This window comes from Rissa tridactyla, chromosome 2 (genome assembly GCF_028500815.1).
Source record: "Rissa tridactyla isolate bRisTri1 chromosome 2, bRisTri1.patW.cur.20221130, whole genome shotgun sequence".
Lineage (NCBI taxonomy): Eukaryota > Metazoa > Chordata > Aves > Charadriiformes > Laridae > Rissa > Rissa tridactyla.
This window is the reverse complement of record NC_071467.1, coordinates 78,949,861-78,969,652: the sequence shown is the minus strand read 5'-3', so window position 1 is coordinate 78,969,652 and position 19,792 is coordinate 78,949,861. Positions and strand designations below refer to the sequence as shown.

Below are 19,792 nucleotides of genomic sequence, written 5' to 3'. Positions count from 1 at the left end.
CAGTCCTAATTGACCACTTACAAATATTAAGTTAGCTGACTGAATAAATAGCATGAAACTGAGATGGACCTTACACGCAAACTGAACCACTCTATTTCAAGGCCAGAAAGAGAAGCTTGGATGTCTAAATTCAGAAACCACAAAAAATCAAACCATTTCTTTGAAATCTTCCAATTTTGAACACTTGACTCACCATTTTCTTTGTTCCATTTCTTCAAGTAGGCTATATGAAGACCTCATCCTGAACACACAGTGGGGCCATATGTTCATGGACTCTGCATTTCCTATCTTGTCTTGATGAGCTGCAGCCTCCAATAGAAGCCTCCTCTGCCATATACTAGTCATTCATGAAGACAGTAAGAAAGAATGATGCCACTGCAGTATAGTACCACAAAGAAGACAGCATTACACCTTGTTTGCAGATTGAAGAGATATAGTCAGAGTAGTTAAATGTATTATTGAAGCTGAGATAGCAGTCGGTTTGGTCTGTCTTCCTAGCTATTCTTGTTACTTTCATTTGGACTCATTCTAGTTGATCCATATCTTTCCTGAAGTTCAGCATTCAGACTAGTTGCGGTATTCCTTCATAGGCTTTGCACAGAGGAACATATTATCTACGTGTTCTGCCAGGAATACTTGTTAATACACTGCTGTATAGCTGTCTTTCTCACAGCAAACTATCTTGTAACACATGCTTATCTCGTGATCCTCTCGGGCTTCCTGATCCTTTTCTGCAGAATTATTGCTTAGTAGGTTGTTCTTCATTCTGTATTTCTGCAGATAATCATCTCCTGCCTGTGTATATTATCCATTTGCCTTTAATGAATTACGTCTTCCTAGATCAAGATAACTGAATTCTAAATCAGTCCTCAAACATTTTCCAGCCCCTGTCCTTCTCTCTTTTACCATCCATACCACTGACTGACACTGGATGGGTATAGAGCCAGGACAGAAGATTGTATACAGAACTTTCTCCATACAACTTCTACAGAATTCATTTGATACATCCTTCTATTTCAATGACAAACCATTGGTAACTGCTCTGAGTAGCACTATCCAAACATTTTTCATCCTATTTGCAGCAGTTTCTGTCAGCTTTCTGAAGAGCGTTACATGAGACTGCTCTTGTAGACTTTACTGATGGCAAGACAAGTGAGATCCACAGGCTTTCTTCCATGAGACCTTCTGCTACAAGATATTTTCTTTTAACCACAAAATGCACAAATATACCATATTTTACTGCTTCGTTTGTATTTTAATAGGTGCAAAGTGCAAATGGGTTACCAAAAAAAAACCCTCTTGAAACCTTATAAGGGACCCCATGTTACCGTTGGCATGATTTTGAACAGTCTGCTCTTCATTCCCGAGTTCTTTCTGTATTATTCTTCATTCCTGCAGTCTGCATATCTGCAAGGATAAAGGCCAATACGGTGAGAGTAAACCGCACCTGCTCTAGCAGTGCATTCCTTCCAGGGACATAATCTTAAGCCCACTTTTCTCCCACATTACAAAATGTTTGAAAATTAGCATCAAGTTTCAACTGCCGTGGCAAGTGAAAAGAAGCATAGGTTGTTTTGGGGATAGCTGAAACATGGATCAGTTTGAAATCTTAATGTACTAGTGGTTTCTGTTGAAGAAAGATTTGGGTTTTAAAGGCACCTGCAGCTGCGTGGTAGTATATGCATGTACCAATACATAGAAACCACCTTGATTTCCATTCCTATTTTATCAATAAATACTTATTTTCTTCTCTGTATTAGCTAATCTTTCCACTTACATACTCTTGCTGCCTTCATCTCCCAGAATCTATTTGTATCAGAAGGAATGCAGTCCATTGTGGTCTTTGTGTAGGCAAAATTCTGTTTAAAAATTTTGCTGGGAGAAGAGACTAAACATGAACGTGCACACATGAAGAGTCACATTCATCATGTTTAAATATGTATTTCATTATGAATAGTAGCCTTTTTAGCAAGAGAACAGCAAAAGGACTATATGTGCCATCCAGTGTATTACGTCAACTATATCAGATACATGTATTTTTTAAACAGTCTTCTCCTATCGATATGCAGTTGTCTGTTACGATGTTTTTGCATGGCGTAGGTTTGCCATTTGCGACTAGACGAACTCCAGATGCCCTTCCCAACCTCGGTTATTCTGATTCTAGATGTAATTATTAAATTTACTTGATATTAGTATAAACGTTTTTTTCATGTGTATCTAAAACCAAATACTTCTGTGAATTATAAGCAGAGCATTATCTGACTCAGTCTCTGAAAGGAAAAATAAATAATTCCAGGACAAAGAGAACTTGAACATAAATGACAGATTTATCTACTTTAATTTGTTTTCAGCAGAGGATTTCATAGCTCAGAAATGGGCCAGGTTCCAAGATACTCTCCAGGATGTTTACTTTTAATATTTGAAATAAATATGTACTGAGGATATATTTCAGACATTTTCAAAGATAAGAATATGTGTGTTAATAAATCTGGAAGCTCAGAAGTATCCAATAGAATATCACATAATTGGCAAGAGTGTGCTTTATACTGATGATTTTTAAAGAATCTTTTCAGTATGGTTTGCTATAAATTTCATATAACATGACTGCAAATATTTTTGTATTGCTGATTATATTAGATAAGGAGCTCACGTTTAAAGGAATGCATAGCTGCATGATATTGCTGTTAACTGCATCTCACTCAAAAGCTGACATGCCAATACTAATATTCTCTCTTCTTCCCCCATTTTCACAAAATTTTCAGTTATCTGAGTGGATTTTTTTTGAATAGTATATTCTGTGATATTTAAGATCCATTGAGTTTAGTGATACTGTTTTAAAAGAGCATTTAGCATAATTGTCAAAGGGAAGACCAGTGCCATTTGCTAGTGCATTGCATCAGATCCATCACTATCCTCCAGCTGCTTTACACTGGATTTGATTCATAGGCAGGAATTTTAATTGGGTGTTTCTGCTAAGTCAAATAAGCTGGGAACGAGCTTGTGCTGCAGAAATACCATGGCTAATGGGAGCAAAATCTTTAATTTTCTCACATAGTGAAAACTAATGTTTGCTTGAGACAGTGATAAATGAAGCCTTACCTCACTGCTCCTGCTCAGCGTTATGAGAGCAAGATCATGCCAAAAACCTGTGGTTCCTTTTTTGACAATTATAAATATTTCTTGTGGCAATTGATTTTCTTCTTTTACCAGACTATTCATTATTGGTTTTTCTTAGGGACCCAGACTTTGTGTTTGTGATATTGGGCTCAGGGATAAGAGTTTGGGATTGGGGTAGGGGTAGAGGTAGAACTTAGGAGTCAGGCATAGGGTTAGTGGTCAGAGTTAGGGTAAAGGCTTAACAACTGTGGTCTCACAATTGATGTTGTATCACCTGAATCCCCCTAACAGCCATAAAATCACCCTTCCTTGTTGGCCCAGCTCTCTCACACCTCACATGTCAGCCTCCAGCTCCTGCCTACTGAAGTGATGAAGCACGAGGACCCCCAAGATCCCAAGCCTGTGCCATGTCCCCCTGCCCTGCCCTGCCTTGCCTCTCCTCTGCCCTCCCTCTGGCTGCCTGCAACTGTGCTCCATTGCCTCACAGTGCTGGTCTGCTGCCCGGCCAGTCAGCTTCTACATAGAATCATAGAATTGTTGTGGTTGGAAACCACACTTTAAGGTCATCGAGTCCAACCATTAACCAAGCACTGCCAAGTTACCACTAAACCATGTCCCTCAGCATTACATCTACACTTCTTTCAAATACCACCAGGGATGGCGACTCCACCACTTCCCTGGGCAGCCTGTTCTAGTGCTTGATAACCTTTTCAGTGAAGAAGTTTTTCCTAATATCCATCCTAAACCCCCCCTGGTGCAACTTGAGGCCATTCCCTCTTGTCCTATCACCTGTTACGTGGGAGAAGAGACCAACCTCCATCTCTCTACAACCTCTTTCTGGGTAGTTGTAGAGAGCGATAAGGTCTCCCCTCAGCCTCCTTTTCTCCAGGCAAAACAACCCCAGCTCCCTCAGCCACTCCTCATAAACCTTGTTCTCCAGACCCCTCACCAGCTTTGTTGCCCTTCTCTGGACCCACTCCAGCACCTCAATATCCCTCCTGTAGTGAAGGGCCCAAATGCTCCTCACAGATGCCCGCCCACAGCTGCTGCCAGCACAACTGCCCTCACAGCTGACACCGCCAGCTCTGGCCTGTCGCCCGCATATCTGCCTCAGTGTCCCAGTTCACCCCCTCGGGCCCTGCCCATCTGCTGGGCAGAAGTGCCTGAGAGGTGGGGTCAAGAGGGATGGGTGAACATGCAGGGCTGAGAAGGAGGGGTTGGGCTTAGGCTTCAGGCACCTGCGCAGGGTTAGGCCAAGGGGGTTGAGCTCACCTTTTCGGGTGAAGGTTGAGCTCACCTTTTGGGGTGAGGGATTAGGCTTTGGGGTTAGCAAAGAGACTGCCAAGAGCTTGTGGGAAGCGATTAGGGTGTCGGCTTAGGGGCTGAGTCAGGAGCAGGAGTGAGGGCTAGGGTTCGGGTTAGGGACAGCAATTTAAGGCTAGAGACCAGGGCGAGGGGGTTTAGGTGGGGATAAGATAAAGGGTTAGGGGTTTGGACTTTGGCTTTGCCATAGGGCTCGGTGTTAGGGATTAGAGGAGGGTGCTGGGGTAAGGGGTCAGACTTAGGGTTAGTCGCCAGAGTTAGGGTAAGGACCTAACAAATGTGGTCTCACAATCAATGTACTGACTACGTTGCCGTCACTTTAATTGCCAAGAAAATTTAAAAAAACATAAAACAAACATGAAAAAAAGCAGCGTGCCCCAGCAGCAAAAAAGGCTGACAGCCTCCTGGGCTGCCTTAGGAGGAGCGCTACCAGCAGGTCAAGGGACATGGTCCTTCCACTCTGCGCAGCACTGGTGAGGCCACATCTAGAGTACTGGGTCCAGTTTTGGGCTCCCCAGTACAAGAAGCGTGGACGTACTGGAGAAAGTCCAATACGGGCCTCAAGGATGATTATGGGGCTGGAACGTGTGTCCTGTGAGGAGAGGCTGAGAGAGCTGAGACTATTCAGCCTGGAGAAAAGGAGGCTTAGGGGGATCTTGTCCATGTGTCTAAATGGCTGATGGAAGGGTGTAAAGAGGAAAGAGCCAGACTCTTCTTGGTGATGCCCAGTGACGGGACAAGGGGTCATGGGCATAAACTGAAATACAGGAAATACCATCCAAATATAAGAAGACACCAGGCTGACCCTACTTTGATCAGTGGGATTGGACTAGATCTCTAGAGGATCCTGACAACCTCAAGGGTTCTGAGATTTATAAGGAAATTATTTGCATAAATTTTTGTTTCAGTTTTTGCTACCAGAAGTGTTGAGGTCCACAGTCAAGCATGACTAAGCTATGAACTCATTCATCCCTGGTTGCACCTCAGTTTTATACCCTTATCCCTTCAGGGAACAGGAGCAGAGGTGGGCTAGTCTTTCTAACATAGGGAACTTATTCTTTTAATTGGTCAGTGAATGACCTTGTTAGTTTATGGCTGTCCTTGCATTTTATTCAAGAGAGAGGCTTTCAATTTCCTTTTCTTCTCAAAATCCTGAGAAGTCCTCTGCAATCCTGAGAAGGTGAAAAAAGCTCCTAGTCCAAGTTTACAGATTTTGCAACATAAGGCAGTAACTTGTCTCCGTGTACCAAAAGAATGCGCAGTGGTGATGTTCAGAGTTCACCTGCTGTTTGGTAGATCTAATGTGCAACATGAGGGAAATAAATTGCCTCATTACTTGCTCCTCTCAGGAGAAAAGTTACAGGATCTCTTAGATTATGTGCTACTCAGGGTGCTCTTAAAGTGATATGTTTTATACATTATTTGGATTTCATAACTCAGGATTTTCTAGCAAATAATCAGAATGCTAATTTTAATTAGAGGAAAATGCATACTATTAGCATGAGTATATGCAAAGTCATATATTTGTGTGCAAAATTTTTCAAGGTGACACTGACAACAACAGTTGCTCTCACAAAGCAATGATATTCTGCAAATTTAATTTATCGTTTGCAGTGGAGCAGTCTATCAAGAAATAGTTTACCTTTGGGAATATTGTCCTCTGAATCTCCTGTGGTGAGGAGGTCAGAGTTGTATGTGACCTCTCGCCTGCTTTGCTTTTTTGTCGTCAGTGTTAAGTCTTTTCTAGCACTTCAAACCTGATCTCCCATCCTTCCCCTGCAATACGGAGTGTAGTTTATAATCAGCCATGTCACAGGGAAGCAGGGACGCTGCTAGGTGCACGTCAAATTTCCACTCTGACTCCACCCTAGTCTTTCAGAGCACTCTGATCCTTTAGCATAAAGAGTGTGGAGCCAGTGAACCAGCTGGTCTCTGGCAGATTCTTCTTATCCCCAAGTCTGGAGAGAGGAGAAGACTTTTGGAAGAACTTGCCCAGTTCTCCCTTTCTTTGGAAGTAGCAGAGATCAGCCAGTGTTGCAGAGGTCTGAGAGATTAACTTGAATGATCTAAATGGTTATGGGCTTTGCTTTATCCAGATCTCCTCTGTCCAACTTGATCTCCAAGAAGGTCAAGTCTAATGTGTGGACTCTCTGACTCTTGCCATGTGGGCGATTGAGGTAAGAGAAGGAAATTCAGTGAGTGCGCAGTCCTGAGAGTGCTCCCTCCATGTGTTACTCAGATGTAGGTGCGCAGCTGTGACTCAGGTTAAAAAAGCAATAATTTAGCGACACTGAGCAGGCTCAAATAGATGTCTGGAGGCAAGGATTCTTTGGGGGACACGGGAGAAAAGACCTGATCAGCTGCTAGCCTGAAGATGCCACTTGGAGCTGTTAGGTTGAAAGGAACAGGGGTAGCACAACCCAAAACAAAGTCACATTGTGAATCCTTTGACTCCCACCTCCTGAGGAAGCACAAGCAGAACTGTGCTCTAGTAGATCTGTACTCCGATGGGGGAGTCAGGACTAGGATTCCGTACAACTGTTCTGTACAACTAAGAAAAGCTGAGGATTTTTTTTTTTATGAGAAATGTAAGAACTAGTTGTGTTATTGTCAGAACAAAAAATAATATAATTACATTGGTTAAGGAAGGTTATTAGATGCATTTTTGCCCTTCCTCTGAGAACACAAAGCTTATTTTAACTCTGTACCATATCCTTGTTTACATACCTGCTGTATTCAGTCCTTAAATCATAGTAGCTTCAGGTGATTAAAATATAAAACTACAATACAATTTGCTCTTTTCCTATGACGTGTTGCTAAGAATGCAAAGCTCTCTGTCAAGAACAGGCGTTAAAACTGAGTCAGAACGTTAGTATTATCTGCAAAATGAATTAACCACTAAAAATACCTAGTAAACCTGACTACCTGTCCACTTTCTGCATGCTCAGTCTGAGAGACCCCATTTCTAATAAATGCACCTATAACTTCATTACTCACCAGACCTTTGTATGGTCTGCTTTAGTTACACTGATGCATTAGCAGTTCAACAGATGAACACTGTGTCTTCATGAGGTCTTTGCTAACAATTCCAAATTGCAGAACCTTTTCATGGATAAATTGTCTGAAGTTTTTTTTTTTTTAGTATTTTTAAGTATTTTTTAAACAGTTAGCACTTTTTCTGTTGCTGTTCTTTCCCTTGTTCTTTTTCTTTTCCCTTCTGCCTGCTCCCAAACATTGACATCTGCGAAGTCAGTGTATGGTTTCACTGAGCCTTAGATACTAATGAGGATTTTGATATTAAATATAAATAATTTTATTGTATGGTGCACAATAAAGCAATGTGAAATACCAATATGTATCCTCAGTATTGTTGTTTTGCCACCATGCACAGATTAATTATCTTAACTGCTCCATGCAGAGTTTTCATGGTGATGACTTAAGAAGTGTTTGAACATTACAGTAATTAAGGAATATATGAACATTGCAGTATGGCCTGGAGTGGTTTTGATATTTGTTGGAAGAGTTGTTTTCAAAAGACACTATCGCTTTACCAAGATTTCTATTTAGTGAACTAACACATTTACATCTATGACTTTTATTTAATCATTAATAACAGAATCTATCATGAGGATCCATTTTTCTTTTATTTCTTTTACTATTTTAATGTACATCTCTAAACATAAGAACTTTTGTATGTTTCACTATGATATTGTCCTAACTGCATATAAAAGCATGCAAAAATAATCAGTCTTACAGAACATACAACGGGGACAAATTTGTTGATGGGGAGTTTCAGGCAATATTATAGCATAAGTGAAGAAGAAGAAAAATAGTTGCAAATAAATAGCAATTGCTTCATGGGCATTTAAAGCAGGATAATGTCTAGTTGCAATTCATTCTGGCTACATCAGTCTCCTGTCAGAATCTTGTTCTGGTTTTGGACACAAAGTAAAAACCAAAGTTGAAAAGAAAAGCTACTTCTTTATGAATCCAATTTAATACCTCCTGACATTGGTAGACAGGCTCATTAATTTCAATGGGTGTTGGATCAGGGCATAGATCTTGAAGCCTAAACTTATTTTTCCAAAAATAGATTACATTCTTATTTCTTCATTATGGCCTAATTTAAAGTCCCTTGAATCAGACTATTAACAAAATATTATCCTATCTCAGAAAATAATACAGATAAAACTAAAATTCCGCTCAACACTCACATAGCACTTTCCCTCTTCAAAGCACTTTAGAAACACTGATTAATCATAACATTAATTAAACGACTATATTTTTAAAAATTCAGCCTTCCAAAAGCTCTATTCTCTGCAGGGAGCAGGGAAGAGGATAGCAAGGGACTAAAGCCAGCTCCAGTAATCAGAAAATTTAGCCTGCAGCAATTAAACTGAGGAATCACTTCCCTTTGCAGAATCTTTTTTACCTTGGGCTAGTGGAAAGATGAAAGGAAAGATGACAATGCAGTCTAAACGAGAAATAGATCTGTTGGTGTGTAAAGGAGCTGATTAATTAGGTATATTTGCACTACCTGGGTAGGCTAACAACCCCTTTCCATGCCTTTTCCAGTTTGTATACTTGGCAGGAAATGTAAACAAAAATGAATTAAAAAGGAAATTATTTGAGTGATTGCCCACATGGGCTCCATCCATTCTGGATATAAACACCAAGCATGCAAGGTCAAATTCCTTGGGTTCAAGAACAATGAAGCCTGGGTCTGTCCTTTTTGTTCCCGGCCAACCTAGCGAAGCTAAGACTGCAAGGGAGGCATGCAGCGCCACCACCCAAATCCCTTTTTCTGGCCAGATGAGCGGGATCAATGGAAAAGCAGTAATGTCTGTGTGTTTGTGACAGTTTACCTTAAAAAATGCTGCTTCCTTTGCTGCCGAGGGTGATAAATAGGAGCTTATTGGTGGAGATCTTTCTCCTTCTGTGGACCCAGTAATTGTTTGGCATACCAGGTCAACGGTTAGTTAGGCAGGTCAAGCTGGACTTGAACTGACTCGTTTTCATAGTCCCACTGTGGGTGAGACAGTCAACCAGTTAGCGCTTACACTTCTTCCCAAAGAAGCGTAAGTTAGAGCGCGTACCCTGATTTGGGCTGCCTGTGTTTGATGGTTGGTTTGCATCTCCAGCATGAGAGGGGATAGAGATTGCGCAGCTATTACATGGATTAACATTCGAAATAGAAGCCACCCACTGTGCTGAGTGAGAGGCACTGTTAAGAAACAGGAACTCCGTTTGGCTGCGGTACCCATAAATCCATTTCTGTACCAGTTTTCTGGCTGTTCTGCTGCAAACATCTACTCCCTGAAAGGAGAGCTGGTTTCTCCAGAAATCCACTTTTCTGTGGCAGCATGCATCCCGTGACAATTGCCAAAAAGACAGCGATTTTGGTGACTAAGTCAGATGAAAGAGGCAGAAACGTACAGCAGGGTCTCAATACACTGCTTTAGTTTTGGCGCTGGCTCTGATGGAGCCAGCTGATGTGCTTCTACATGCAAAGTGTAGACAAAGATCCAGCCTTTAAAGCACGTGTTGGGACAGATATGCTGTATGAATCAGCAGTTTAGGGCCAGCTAAAGAGCCCTGGAAGTTTTGTAATCTCTAGCTCTTAAGAATTGCTAATATAAAGCCTGAGTGTCTGCAGTCTTGCTGTGTGAGAGAAATGCAGAATATGAAGGTATTCCATTGAGAGAGGAGTAAAATCAGTATTAGGAGAAAAACAGTAGATTAAATAGATAGCTGTCTGTGGAATTGAGATATACGAGGCAGACAACAAGAGAGACAAAAAGAGCAATAGCTTTTAAACACTTCCGAGTCTAAAACCTATGCTTGTAAAGTAGCTAAAATTTCCTTTAGTTCAGAACATTAATCAGCAGGAGCATGGTGGGGGGGTTAAGGGCGTGCAGAGGTCTGACAAAACCAGGATCTAGCTGAGCATCAAACTGAAGGTGTTTAAACAAGTATGAGGAGGGAATGGAAAAGCTTGGCAGACAGGGGAGATGCAGAGATACATGCTTAAATATCAGATAGGCAAGGGATGGCAAAGGAACATGAAAGCTTAGTGGTTAAGACCCAAAGGGCTGAGGGGCTGTAGCTCAAAGAAGAAAAAATATCAGTCATGTAATAGAGAGGAGAGGGGACAGCCCCGAGAAGGTGAGTTGAAAGCAAGAAAAATGATCAGCCAGAGGGAAGCAGGAAATACATGAAATCAAAAAGTTACGTTACTGGAAGCAGAGAAGCTGAAGGAGGAAGGTGGCTGGGTTAAAATGCTGCTACAGGGAAGAAAATTTATGAAGGATCGTGGATCTGAGAAAGCAATTTCCTGAAAAGCATTGATTGCATTGCACCCAGTTGGGATTTCCCATGGCGTGTTCAGGGTGAAAATACCAAAATGCTTCTCTTTTGTCTCTTACCCAATGCTACTGGCTTCTATACGTACTACTCTTCCACCCCTGTTACAGCCATGCCTGTTGTCATTCCTAGTTCTCCTCATGCCATACCTTTCTCTTGCAAAATATAGAATCATAGAACCGGCATCTTTAATCATTTTTAAAAGATAAAAGCTTCTCTGTTGGTTGCTCTCTTAGTTATTTGATTCTTTTACCGCGAATCTCAATTGACATTGCCAACACAGCTATTGGTGGTTCACGTACTTTCATTGCTCTGTGAAAGTTTGAGGATTTCTTCCCTGAAAATGTAAAAGATGACTATTCCTGCTCCCTGTAGGGCTTTATATGCTACACTACCTATGGCTGAATTTGTTCTTGGTAAAAAAGATTTTTAAAAAAGAAAACCAATGAACGGCATGTCACATACAATGCATCAGGGAAGATATTGTTCCTCTTTGTCATGGTCCATACTGAATAGCAGTCTTATATCTTGAAGTCTTAATGCCTGTCATCAGAGGTGGTAGAAAAGTGAAAGCTATGTATCGTTTTTCTGAGGGGAAGAGGGAATCTGAGACCTCCACCTGATCTTTTGTTCTGTCTCAGCAGCCGTCAGCAAAGTGCACCTGGGTGCTTGGGGGCACAGGAGGCCATGTGTGTGTAACATTATTTATTCTTTCTGTCCAAAAATAATTTATCTCCACAGAGTCTAAAAATCTAAGTTCAAATAAACCTGCAAGGAGGTGAAATCTGACATTGTTCTCTACCTCAAAGCACTCATTATCCCACCTTAATTGGCAGGCTAAGCTTAATGTGAAGCAGCTAAAGCAGTGGCTCCAGCCCACGGATTTTGAGGTGCTTACTCAAACCAGTCTAAGTTATCTCATTACTCATTCCCTTACAGGTGATTGAACTGAGATGATAGTTTTTTTGGGTAGGGATAATTGCAGTATTATAGTCAACTAACGTTATGTAGCAAAGTGTCTTCATATGCGTTTACTATGAAGTGCCAGAGATTACAAATGTTTTTGCACATCCCTAACATAAGAAATAAAAACATAAGAAACGGGCACCTAAGAACATTTTTGGCTGAACATTGGGAGTTAGATTCAGGTGCCTAAGAAGTTAAGCATTGAACATTAAAGACCATCGGGCATCCTACCTTTTTTTCAGCTGCTTTTCCAGAAGGCTGTGTGTCTTCCATAGGTCTACTAACTAACTTTGTGCAGACATCTCAGTTATCCAAGGACATTTGAAACGGCATTAACCTCCCAAGTTTGGATCCATGCATTGCCCCCTACATGCCTTAAAAGTTCTTTTAGCTTTGCTTTTACACCTAAATCCCAAACTGATCCAAAATCCTCTGTTCTCTGACAAAGAGGTGGGACCCATGCTGTTTGGGTGCATGCTTTTCAATCCTACTGCTCAGGTTTTTTTCCGCTTTCCTCATCTGATACTACTTCATGCACAGTGGTCTTAGGAACTTGAAACCTATCTATTGTGATGAGCAATGTCACAGACCATTAGCTAGCACTGCTCAGGCCATGTGGGTTTGACAGCAGCCGCTGCATTTGAGTTGCATTAATCTGCCCTGTCAGTAGCTTAAGCCGTGTCAAACCAGAAGGCACCAGACAAAGGGCAAGAGAGAGTTGCTGCGTACAAACTGTTGTGGTTTATAGTTCCTCATATGCAATGTACGCTGCAGTCGGCAATGCTAGAGACTGCATTATGGAGGGGGTGGATAGCAAAGTCACTGGCTGAGTGGCTGCAGTGGAAAGCCTGTCTGGAGGTAGTCACGCCGTTCAGTGCTGAGCAAGAGGACGTTAAACTTTGGGGTGGCTGATCACCTTTATTTCAGTTTGTGCTGCTCTGTCTTCTGAAATGGGGGTCCTTCTTTATAAAGCAACATTGCCACGTCAGGTAGATCATTTCTTGTTCTTGTGTCACCTACACCTTTCCTGGTGCCTCCTAAAGCCTGAGGAGTAATCACCTACTCACATGGACAAGTGTCTCTCGACCTCAGTACAGCAGCCTTTCTTGCTTTCAAAAATGTTAACTGTCTCCTTCCATCCCCTTACCTTTGCTGTTGGCCCAACAGCTCTGGCATTACCCTGCTTCATCTTCTTCAATTTGCTTCCTCCTCTGTCCCACAAAAAACTACATGTTTGTCTCTAAGACCCAGTCTGCCAGCATTTCTTACCTCTAAACCTATTTTGCCTTTAAAATTCAGGGTAGTTTTTCCTCCTCAACTGTTTCAGTGGCAGAAGAGAATCTCCCTATGAAAACTAGCAAACCTTTACCCTCTTAAATTACATGGGATTCACAGCTGCTCTGATGCCTACAAAATATCTTTTACTGCCTAGGCAGTTTGAGTCCAGACTTCGCTACACATTGTACTTAGCATCATCAATTTTTTTGTGGGCTCTTACACGCCACTCTTGCATCTCAGTCCGTACTGAAGATTTCCAGTGTTCAGAAAAGGGACATTGTTCCTCTGGTACGATGACACCTGGACTCTGAGGGTCACTTTCATTTGCTACACTACTGCCAATAGTGATTACGCCTTAAAACAACAGTATCTGACAAGAGAAAGCATGGTGCACAAATGAACTCTTTCTCAAATACAGTAGCGGTATTTCTGCCACTGCTATCATGTGATGAATACACTCTAATTTATTAGACTATCAATCAGTTGAATACACTGACTCATGATCAAAATTTGTTCCATCCAAATTAAGTAGACAGTTTTGGCACATTTATTAAATAATGATTGAAAGTAATAATAAAAGCTCTCCTAATAATGTTCTTTCCAAAAAAGGCTGTGAAATACTGAAGCTGAATGGTCCTAAAGGGTGATGAAAAAGCACAAAACCATGTATGTCTGGAAATTTAAGCTGGGTACATATGTTCAAACCAAGAGAGGAAAATTCACATATATTGTGACATTCAGACACTGATGCTTCTGGGATAAGCTATCTATTGTTGCATTACAACAAAATTAGGTGGCATTTTGCTATTTTTATGTTACCTAGCTACAAGATGTGAATTAATGGGTATCTTTGAGGGGGAAAAATGATGATGTATTACTTTTATTAGAACAAGCTCTACCTCTAGGACAGGTTTCTGAGTTTGGATTAATATCCGTTTAAGGTTTCTTGTGTTTTCAGTAGGTTAATTTTCCTAGTCTTGTTCTCTCAAACTAGGAACCATGCCACAACTATTTAATAAATGTGCCATTGTGTCAAAGTCATTTTTCAGAGATGAGTGAAAATGGAAATGAAGTCAATGGGGTTACACCAGCAGTGAATTTATCTCAAGGCAATAGTAGGGAAATATTTCCGGAAGTGGAACCTTATCTGTGATGATTTTGCTCCTGTTAAATCTACCAGAAGAATAGTTTGCTCTACATTTTTGCTCTGAAGGCAAAATCTTTCGTAGGACAGCTATCAGTTTGATCCTATGAAGGAAAAAGTCTCCTGAATTAAGTAACAAAGGCATGCACTAGGGTGCTAATGAGACTTTATCATGCAGAGGAGAAGATACTAAATCTGCATTGTTGAAATGTTTAGTAAGCAAACCTTATGATCTTACAGTCAAAGACTTAGTGTACTGAATCCTACTCTCTATATAAAACAGTGATAAAAGTCTTATCTTAGAAAAGCAACTTCAAAATGTATAGTGTCAGAAAAACGCTGTCCCAAACATCTACAGGACAACCCTTTTCCTGTGACATTGCCCCCAAATTATGGCTATTTAATGCCTGTCTTCCTTCCTTTATGAATGAAATGGAACAAATAAATATGATTTCTTTTTTCCTTGTCAAGCTGGGGGTTGTGTTTAATCATATTATATAAATCCTGTTTCAAAGCATCAAATCAGTTTTGGGTCTTACAATTTGTAATGTTGCTCAAATTAAAAAAAAAATAAATATTTGTAGATGAAAGCAGTTCTGTATGAACCCTAACAAAAATTAACAATGCTATTTATTTTTAGTATTGTTTTCACACACATCCTCCTCTCTTCCCAGGACCTTCATCAGTTCTCCCTTCCTCAGCTCAGGAAGACTTGTTGAGCTGCGAGTTGAATTCCCCAGCCTTCCTCCTAGCCGGGCTAGATAAAACTTTGCTGACATTACAAGACTAGTTTCCATTTCTACGTTGCAGTCTGCTTTCAGAAGAGGTTCTTAACATTGAAAAAAATAATTCTAAATGCAAACGCTCTGCAGATTGTAACATACACTGATGCAGAAGTCAAGGATCCCATGTGTTGTCAGCTGTGTTGGGCTGATGTAGCAGTAGCTGTGCTTTCATTGGCGTTACTCGACATTTCGACCACTCTAAACTCAAGTAGGATTTCTTCTATAGTTAATGCTAAAAACCACAGGTTCTCTCTCCTTCATGCCTGTTGTAAAGCAGCAGGAACAAACCTGAGACAAGAGGAGGTAACTGATACTGATTTTTTTTTTTCTCTGAATATAATGCAGTAATTCATTAACTGTGCATAGTTTTAGGAATGCAAGCATTCAGAATGCAAGCAAGTTACTGTGGAATGTTTCCTACAGTATAAAGAATAGTCCTTAACTTTTAACTTTTATGACTTAACTCTAAATTAAAGCAAATTTACTGCTTTTTCAATATAAGTTCATATGTTTTGAATTAAATTAAATTAATGACACATTTTTGTGGCTAAGACGGGGGGCTTTCTCATCCCAAATACATTTTCAAATAGCTAAGAAAGTGTTCAAAGTCCTAAAATCGCAGAAAATATGTTAAGAGTTACACTTGTTAGATTTTAAAAGATGTAGAGATTTGAAGAGATTTAATAGATTTTAAGACCATGTAAACAAGGACCCTTAGATGGACCCTGTAGCCCCTCTTCTTCCAGCTGTGACACCTTTTTCTGGTGAACCTCTGGAAGGGCATTTTGAGCCGTGATGCCTGCCTATGTGGTCAGCTGCTTTACCCACATGGAGGTGGCAGTTCCGGCTTTCGCTGCACCTCAGGGATAGGGCAGGGAAGACGAAGGCTGTCTCCCCCCTGCGGGCAGCACCTGGCATGACTAAGGGCCTGTCATTATCATTAGAGGCTCTGATGGGGGGGTCTCCAAACTGGACACCAGCTTGCATGACTGCAGCTACTACAAAATGCATTGTGAGTCTTCTGGCACTTTCTATACAAAGGCTAAATTTGATTCAATTCTTAGGGGGGGGAAAAAAAACAACCAAAAATGCTCAGAATATGTTTTAGTTTAAATATGCAACTGATTAAGAATTGAATAAAGCTGGAATTGCTACAGCCACTCAGAATAAGGGATGCTGTACTGTCCCACTGTTAGACATTATGTATAAAAAGCCTGGTTTACTGTTTTGAAGTTTCTAATGCTGCTTTGATCTTCTCATGCCTAATTTAGGTGTGTGCACAGAAGAAATATTAGAACTGTTGAGCATCAACATGTCCAGAAAGCTTATACCGTGTTTGATTGTGTTTATTTTAGTTTTCCCACTGAGCTTTTCCTGATAGCTTCAAAGCCTTTATTTATTGTAAGAAGCATCTTGTGTGCCTGGGTGTGTGTACTGGCATGAATACTATTAACTGGAATAATAGGCCAGTCCGAGGAAAGAAATCTGCTTTGGGCAGCCATCCAGGTTTCCTTATACACAGTGCTAAGGGACAGAGTCTTTGGCTGCTAATGGAATGATCACTGAGATCTGGTTCCACCAGAGCACTGAGATGGTGAGATGCTCCATTGTGCTTTAAGTGAAGTACGAAAGGAAAAAGGAGCATTGGTCTGTTCTGGATGCATGTACAGGGTAAAGCAGAAAGTCTCACTGATCTGATTTATCTAGTTGTACTTACTCCTGACCCATGGCGGACACTGCACTAGAGGAGTAAAAGCTACAGCAAATCATGGTTGTTGTTTATTTTTTGATACACAAGCTAAATTTACTGTATGCTACAGACTGAAGTAATCACCTTAAGTGATAAGCAGCTATTAGTGTGTTCGTGTTACATAGAACAAACTGATGGAGATGTAAAGAGCATTTCAGGCTGTTCTTGAACAGTCTTTCCTATATTTATGGGAGGAAAAAAGAGTTTCCCTTCGCTCAAACAAACGTTTTCTGAAAGAAAAAGTGGTGTTAACATCTGTACTGCATCTGACGTTAATAATATTGCAGAAAAGCTAATAATGCAAACGACCAATTAAATATTACGTGTAAAGAAATAAAAATGTTTGAGCGCAAGATTTCTATCTGTATTGCAGCACACCGGTGAGATTCAAATTTTGTTGGTCATGGTATGCTTTTTATAATCAGGAATGTTTTTACATGATACAGAGTGAGTAGTTTCTAAGGTCTCACATTACCACAAGATCTATTTGATAATGTTTAAGTTTAACGTTTCAGTACAGAGGTTTTAGTTTTTATCTGTACTATGAATACTCTGTTCCAAATGACTGGCTGTATTTCCACTACAGCAGGCAAAATAGTGAGAAATAAAAATAGTTTAACATTTGATAGTTAAAAGATGTGATTTTCCTCTTACTTCTGCTTTCAAATACGGACACACACAACTGAATTTATGAATTCAGAAATAAGATTTTTAATAGGTACTCATAAATACTAATTGATCAGAACTTTTTTAAGTTATCAAGAAAAAAAACCTGATTAAATTATCATATTATATACAATAATCATACCTGATTATTTCATTCATAAAATGTAATGTAGATTAGATCACTAATTATATTTATTTTTCCCAATTTTCCTGTCCTTTTCATCCTGCGTGATACACTCTCATGGTGATTGCTGTATGCAAATTCCTAGCACAGCTGCACTGAAGGTGATTCAGAGTTGTTTCACTGACCTCAGCAACAACTCCATCAAGCCCTCGCCCTCTCTGATCTTATCTTCGTCACGTTGAAGGACTGAGCTGCCATTTTACCGTAATAGTGACCTTCTAGAACTGGTGTCAGGCTTCTCATATGTCTGCCGGTGCTAATCTCACCCTACATTTATATGTATTTACATTTACATTTTTAGTGTATGTATATATATAAATTCCCAGAAGTTGCTCTTGTGTTATTTTCACAAGCACTACATGACTTTCAGGCACAATTTTGCAAAAAAAAAAAAAAAAAAAAAAAGTTACAATAATCAACAGAATTTCTTTTTCATGTCTTCAGTTCAATGTGACCATTTTAAAAATTCATTGCACCTTTCATTTTAGGAGATTTTAAGTTCTGGAAGTTAGTGTTCTATAATATAATCTCTTAACATCAGACAGGAATAGATGTCAGAAAGGCTTCCTTTCTGGGCTGTACCATGCATACAATAAGGATGTGTGGAAGAGTGCAGTGTCATCTCTGAGCACTGAATAAGCAGTAGACATAGAAATACTAATAAACCCAGTTAAATGACTGTATGTAGTATAGAATTAACCTTGCTCAATGAAACTGGTCCTTCGGAGAAGACTTTTTCACAAATAATAACAATGTCATGGGTTTGCATTCACTGTAGTGTTTTTAACAACTGGTGCTCGTTTTATTTGTAGTAACTTGTGTTATGAGTTGTGTGATGGGAAATAAGGACTTGCCAAGCTCTGTAAGTTGTGGTATTCAGGTTATCTTTGTACATGTACTTGGCCTGTACTGTCAACATTTCCTTCTCATAAGGGCTTGATGCAGCCTATATCTGAAGTCTCCAACTGGTGTAATATAGAAATATTAAAAGTCCCTAATGTGTGAAATGCTTGAACATGCAATGTTATAAATGTGGCTTGCTCCAAAATAGTATTGGTAGCCAATTAGATCACATGCAATGATGCAAATGGTGCTAATAGTCTTGTGTGTTTTCCCTGTACTACTTCTCCATCACCCTTTATTGCTGTATCTTCTGAATTCTCCCTTCATTTTCTTTCAACAAAGGCAAGTATGCCATGAGGGATCTGGTCCACCGACTGCCAGGCGCTAACAACAGCAACAGCTCAGCGAGCAAGGCCATGTCTGATGACACCGTTACTGCCATTTGCTGCACTCTGCATGAAGTCATCACTAAAAACATGGAGAATGCCAAGGCCTTACGAGACGCAGGCGGCATTGAGAAACTGGTTGGCATATCTAAGAGTAAAGGAGACAAGTATGTTTTGCAAATCACCTTGCACCTTTTCTAACGTCCCCAGTAGTTATTACTAGTCCTGTATGTGTTTGCCTCTTCTGTGCAATCGTGAGCTGAATTCTGTAGTTTCATCAGAAATCATGTGTCCAGTGTGAAAGGTGACAAGAAACAGGGAATACCAATAGCAAAAGTCTGCTGTGGTTTATTTTTGACGTACCATCAGCAGGGAGTGGAGTGCACTGCATGTGCAGTTTAAGAAAGAGTAATTATCTACAGTAACCGCTCCCTCTAAGCGCTTTCAGAAGATCCTGATAAATGTTAGGGACCAGAGCTGTTGGATTGCACCCTGCAGGAGGGGTGACGTGCAGGTGGAGCGATTCTGTGAAAGGATCTCTGTTACTGCTCCTCTTGCTCTGGGATTGAAGAAAGTAAAGTCACTGTCCCTCTTCACAGCACCCTTTTCCCTGCCACCGGCTTGCTCATAAGGTGGGGCATAGCAGAAAAAGGGACCCATGGATTTTCCCAACACCATGTTCCTGAGTGAGCATTAGGATACCTGCAGGCTACTTTGTGAGGCACCAAAACATGCAAAACTCTTACACACAACTGTGACATTTTCAGAGCAGCTATGGTTTCATCTTACCTGTTTTCCTATGTACGCACTCTTCATGAAGAGTTCACTCTTTATCCTTCTTTTGCCTAAAAGAGATAGCCTGGTTCTCATATTTGTCAACCTGCAGACGTATAGTGCAGTGGGACTGTGGCAGTTTGAAAATAAAAAGCCTTCACTGTAGTGTACGAAACCCATCAGTCCACCTACTCGAAGCTGTCATCACACAGC

The 19,792-nt window shown here is 40.5% G+C and overlaps 1 protein-coding gene across 3 annotated transcripts in view; it reads left to right on the top strand.

The window, feature by feature from the left end:
- CTNND2 (catenin delta 2) overlaps nt 1-19,792 on the top strand; it is a 679,731-nt gene that overhangs the window by 621,256 nt on the left and 38,683 nt on the right. For all 3 annotated transcript variants that reach the window (XM_054191357.1, XM_054191355.1, XM_054191356.1), the window contains one exon: nt 18,762-18,972. In XM_054191357.1, coding sequence (XP_054047332.1) covers nt 18,762-18,972 — 211 coding nt within the window. The remainder of the gene's footprint in view (nt 1-18,761; nt 18,973-19,792) is intronic.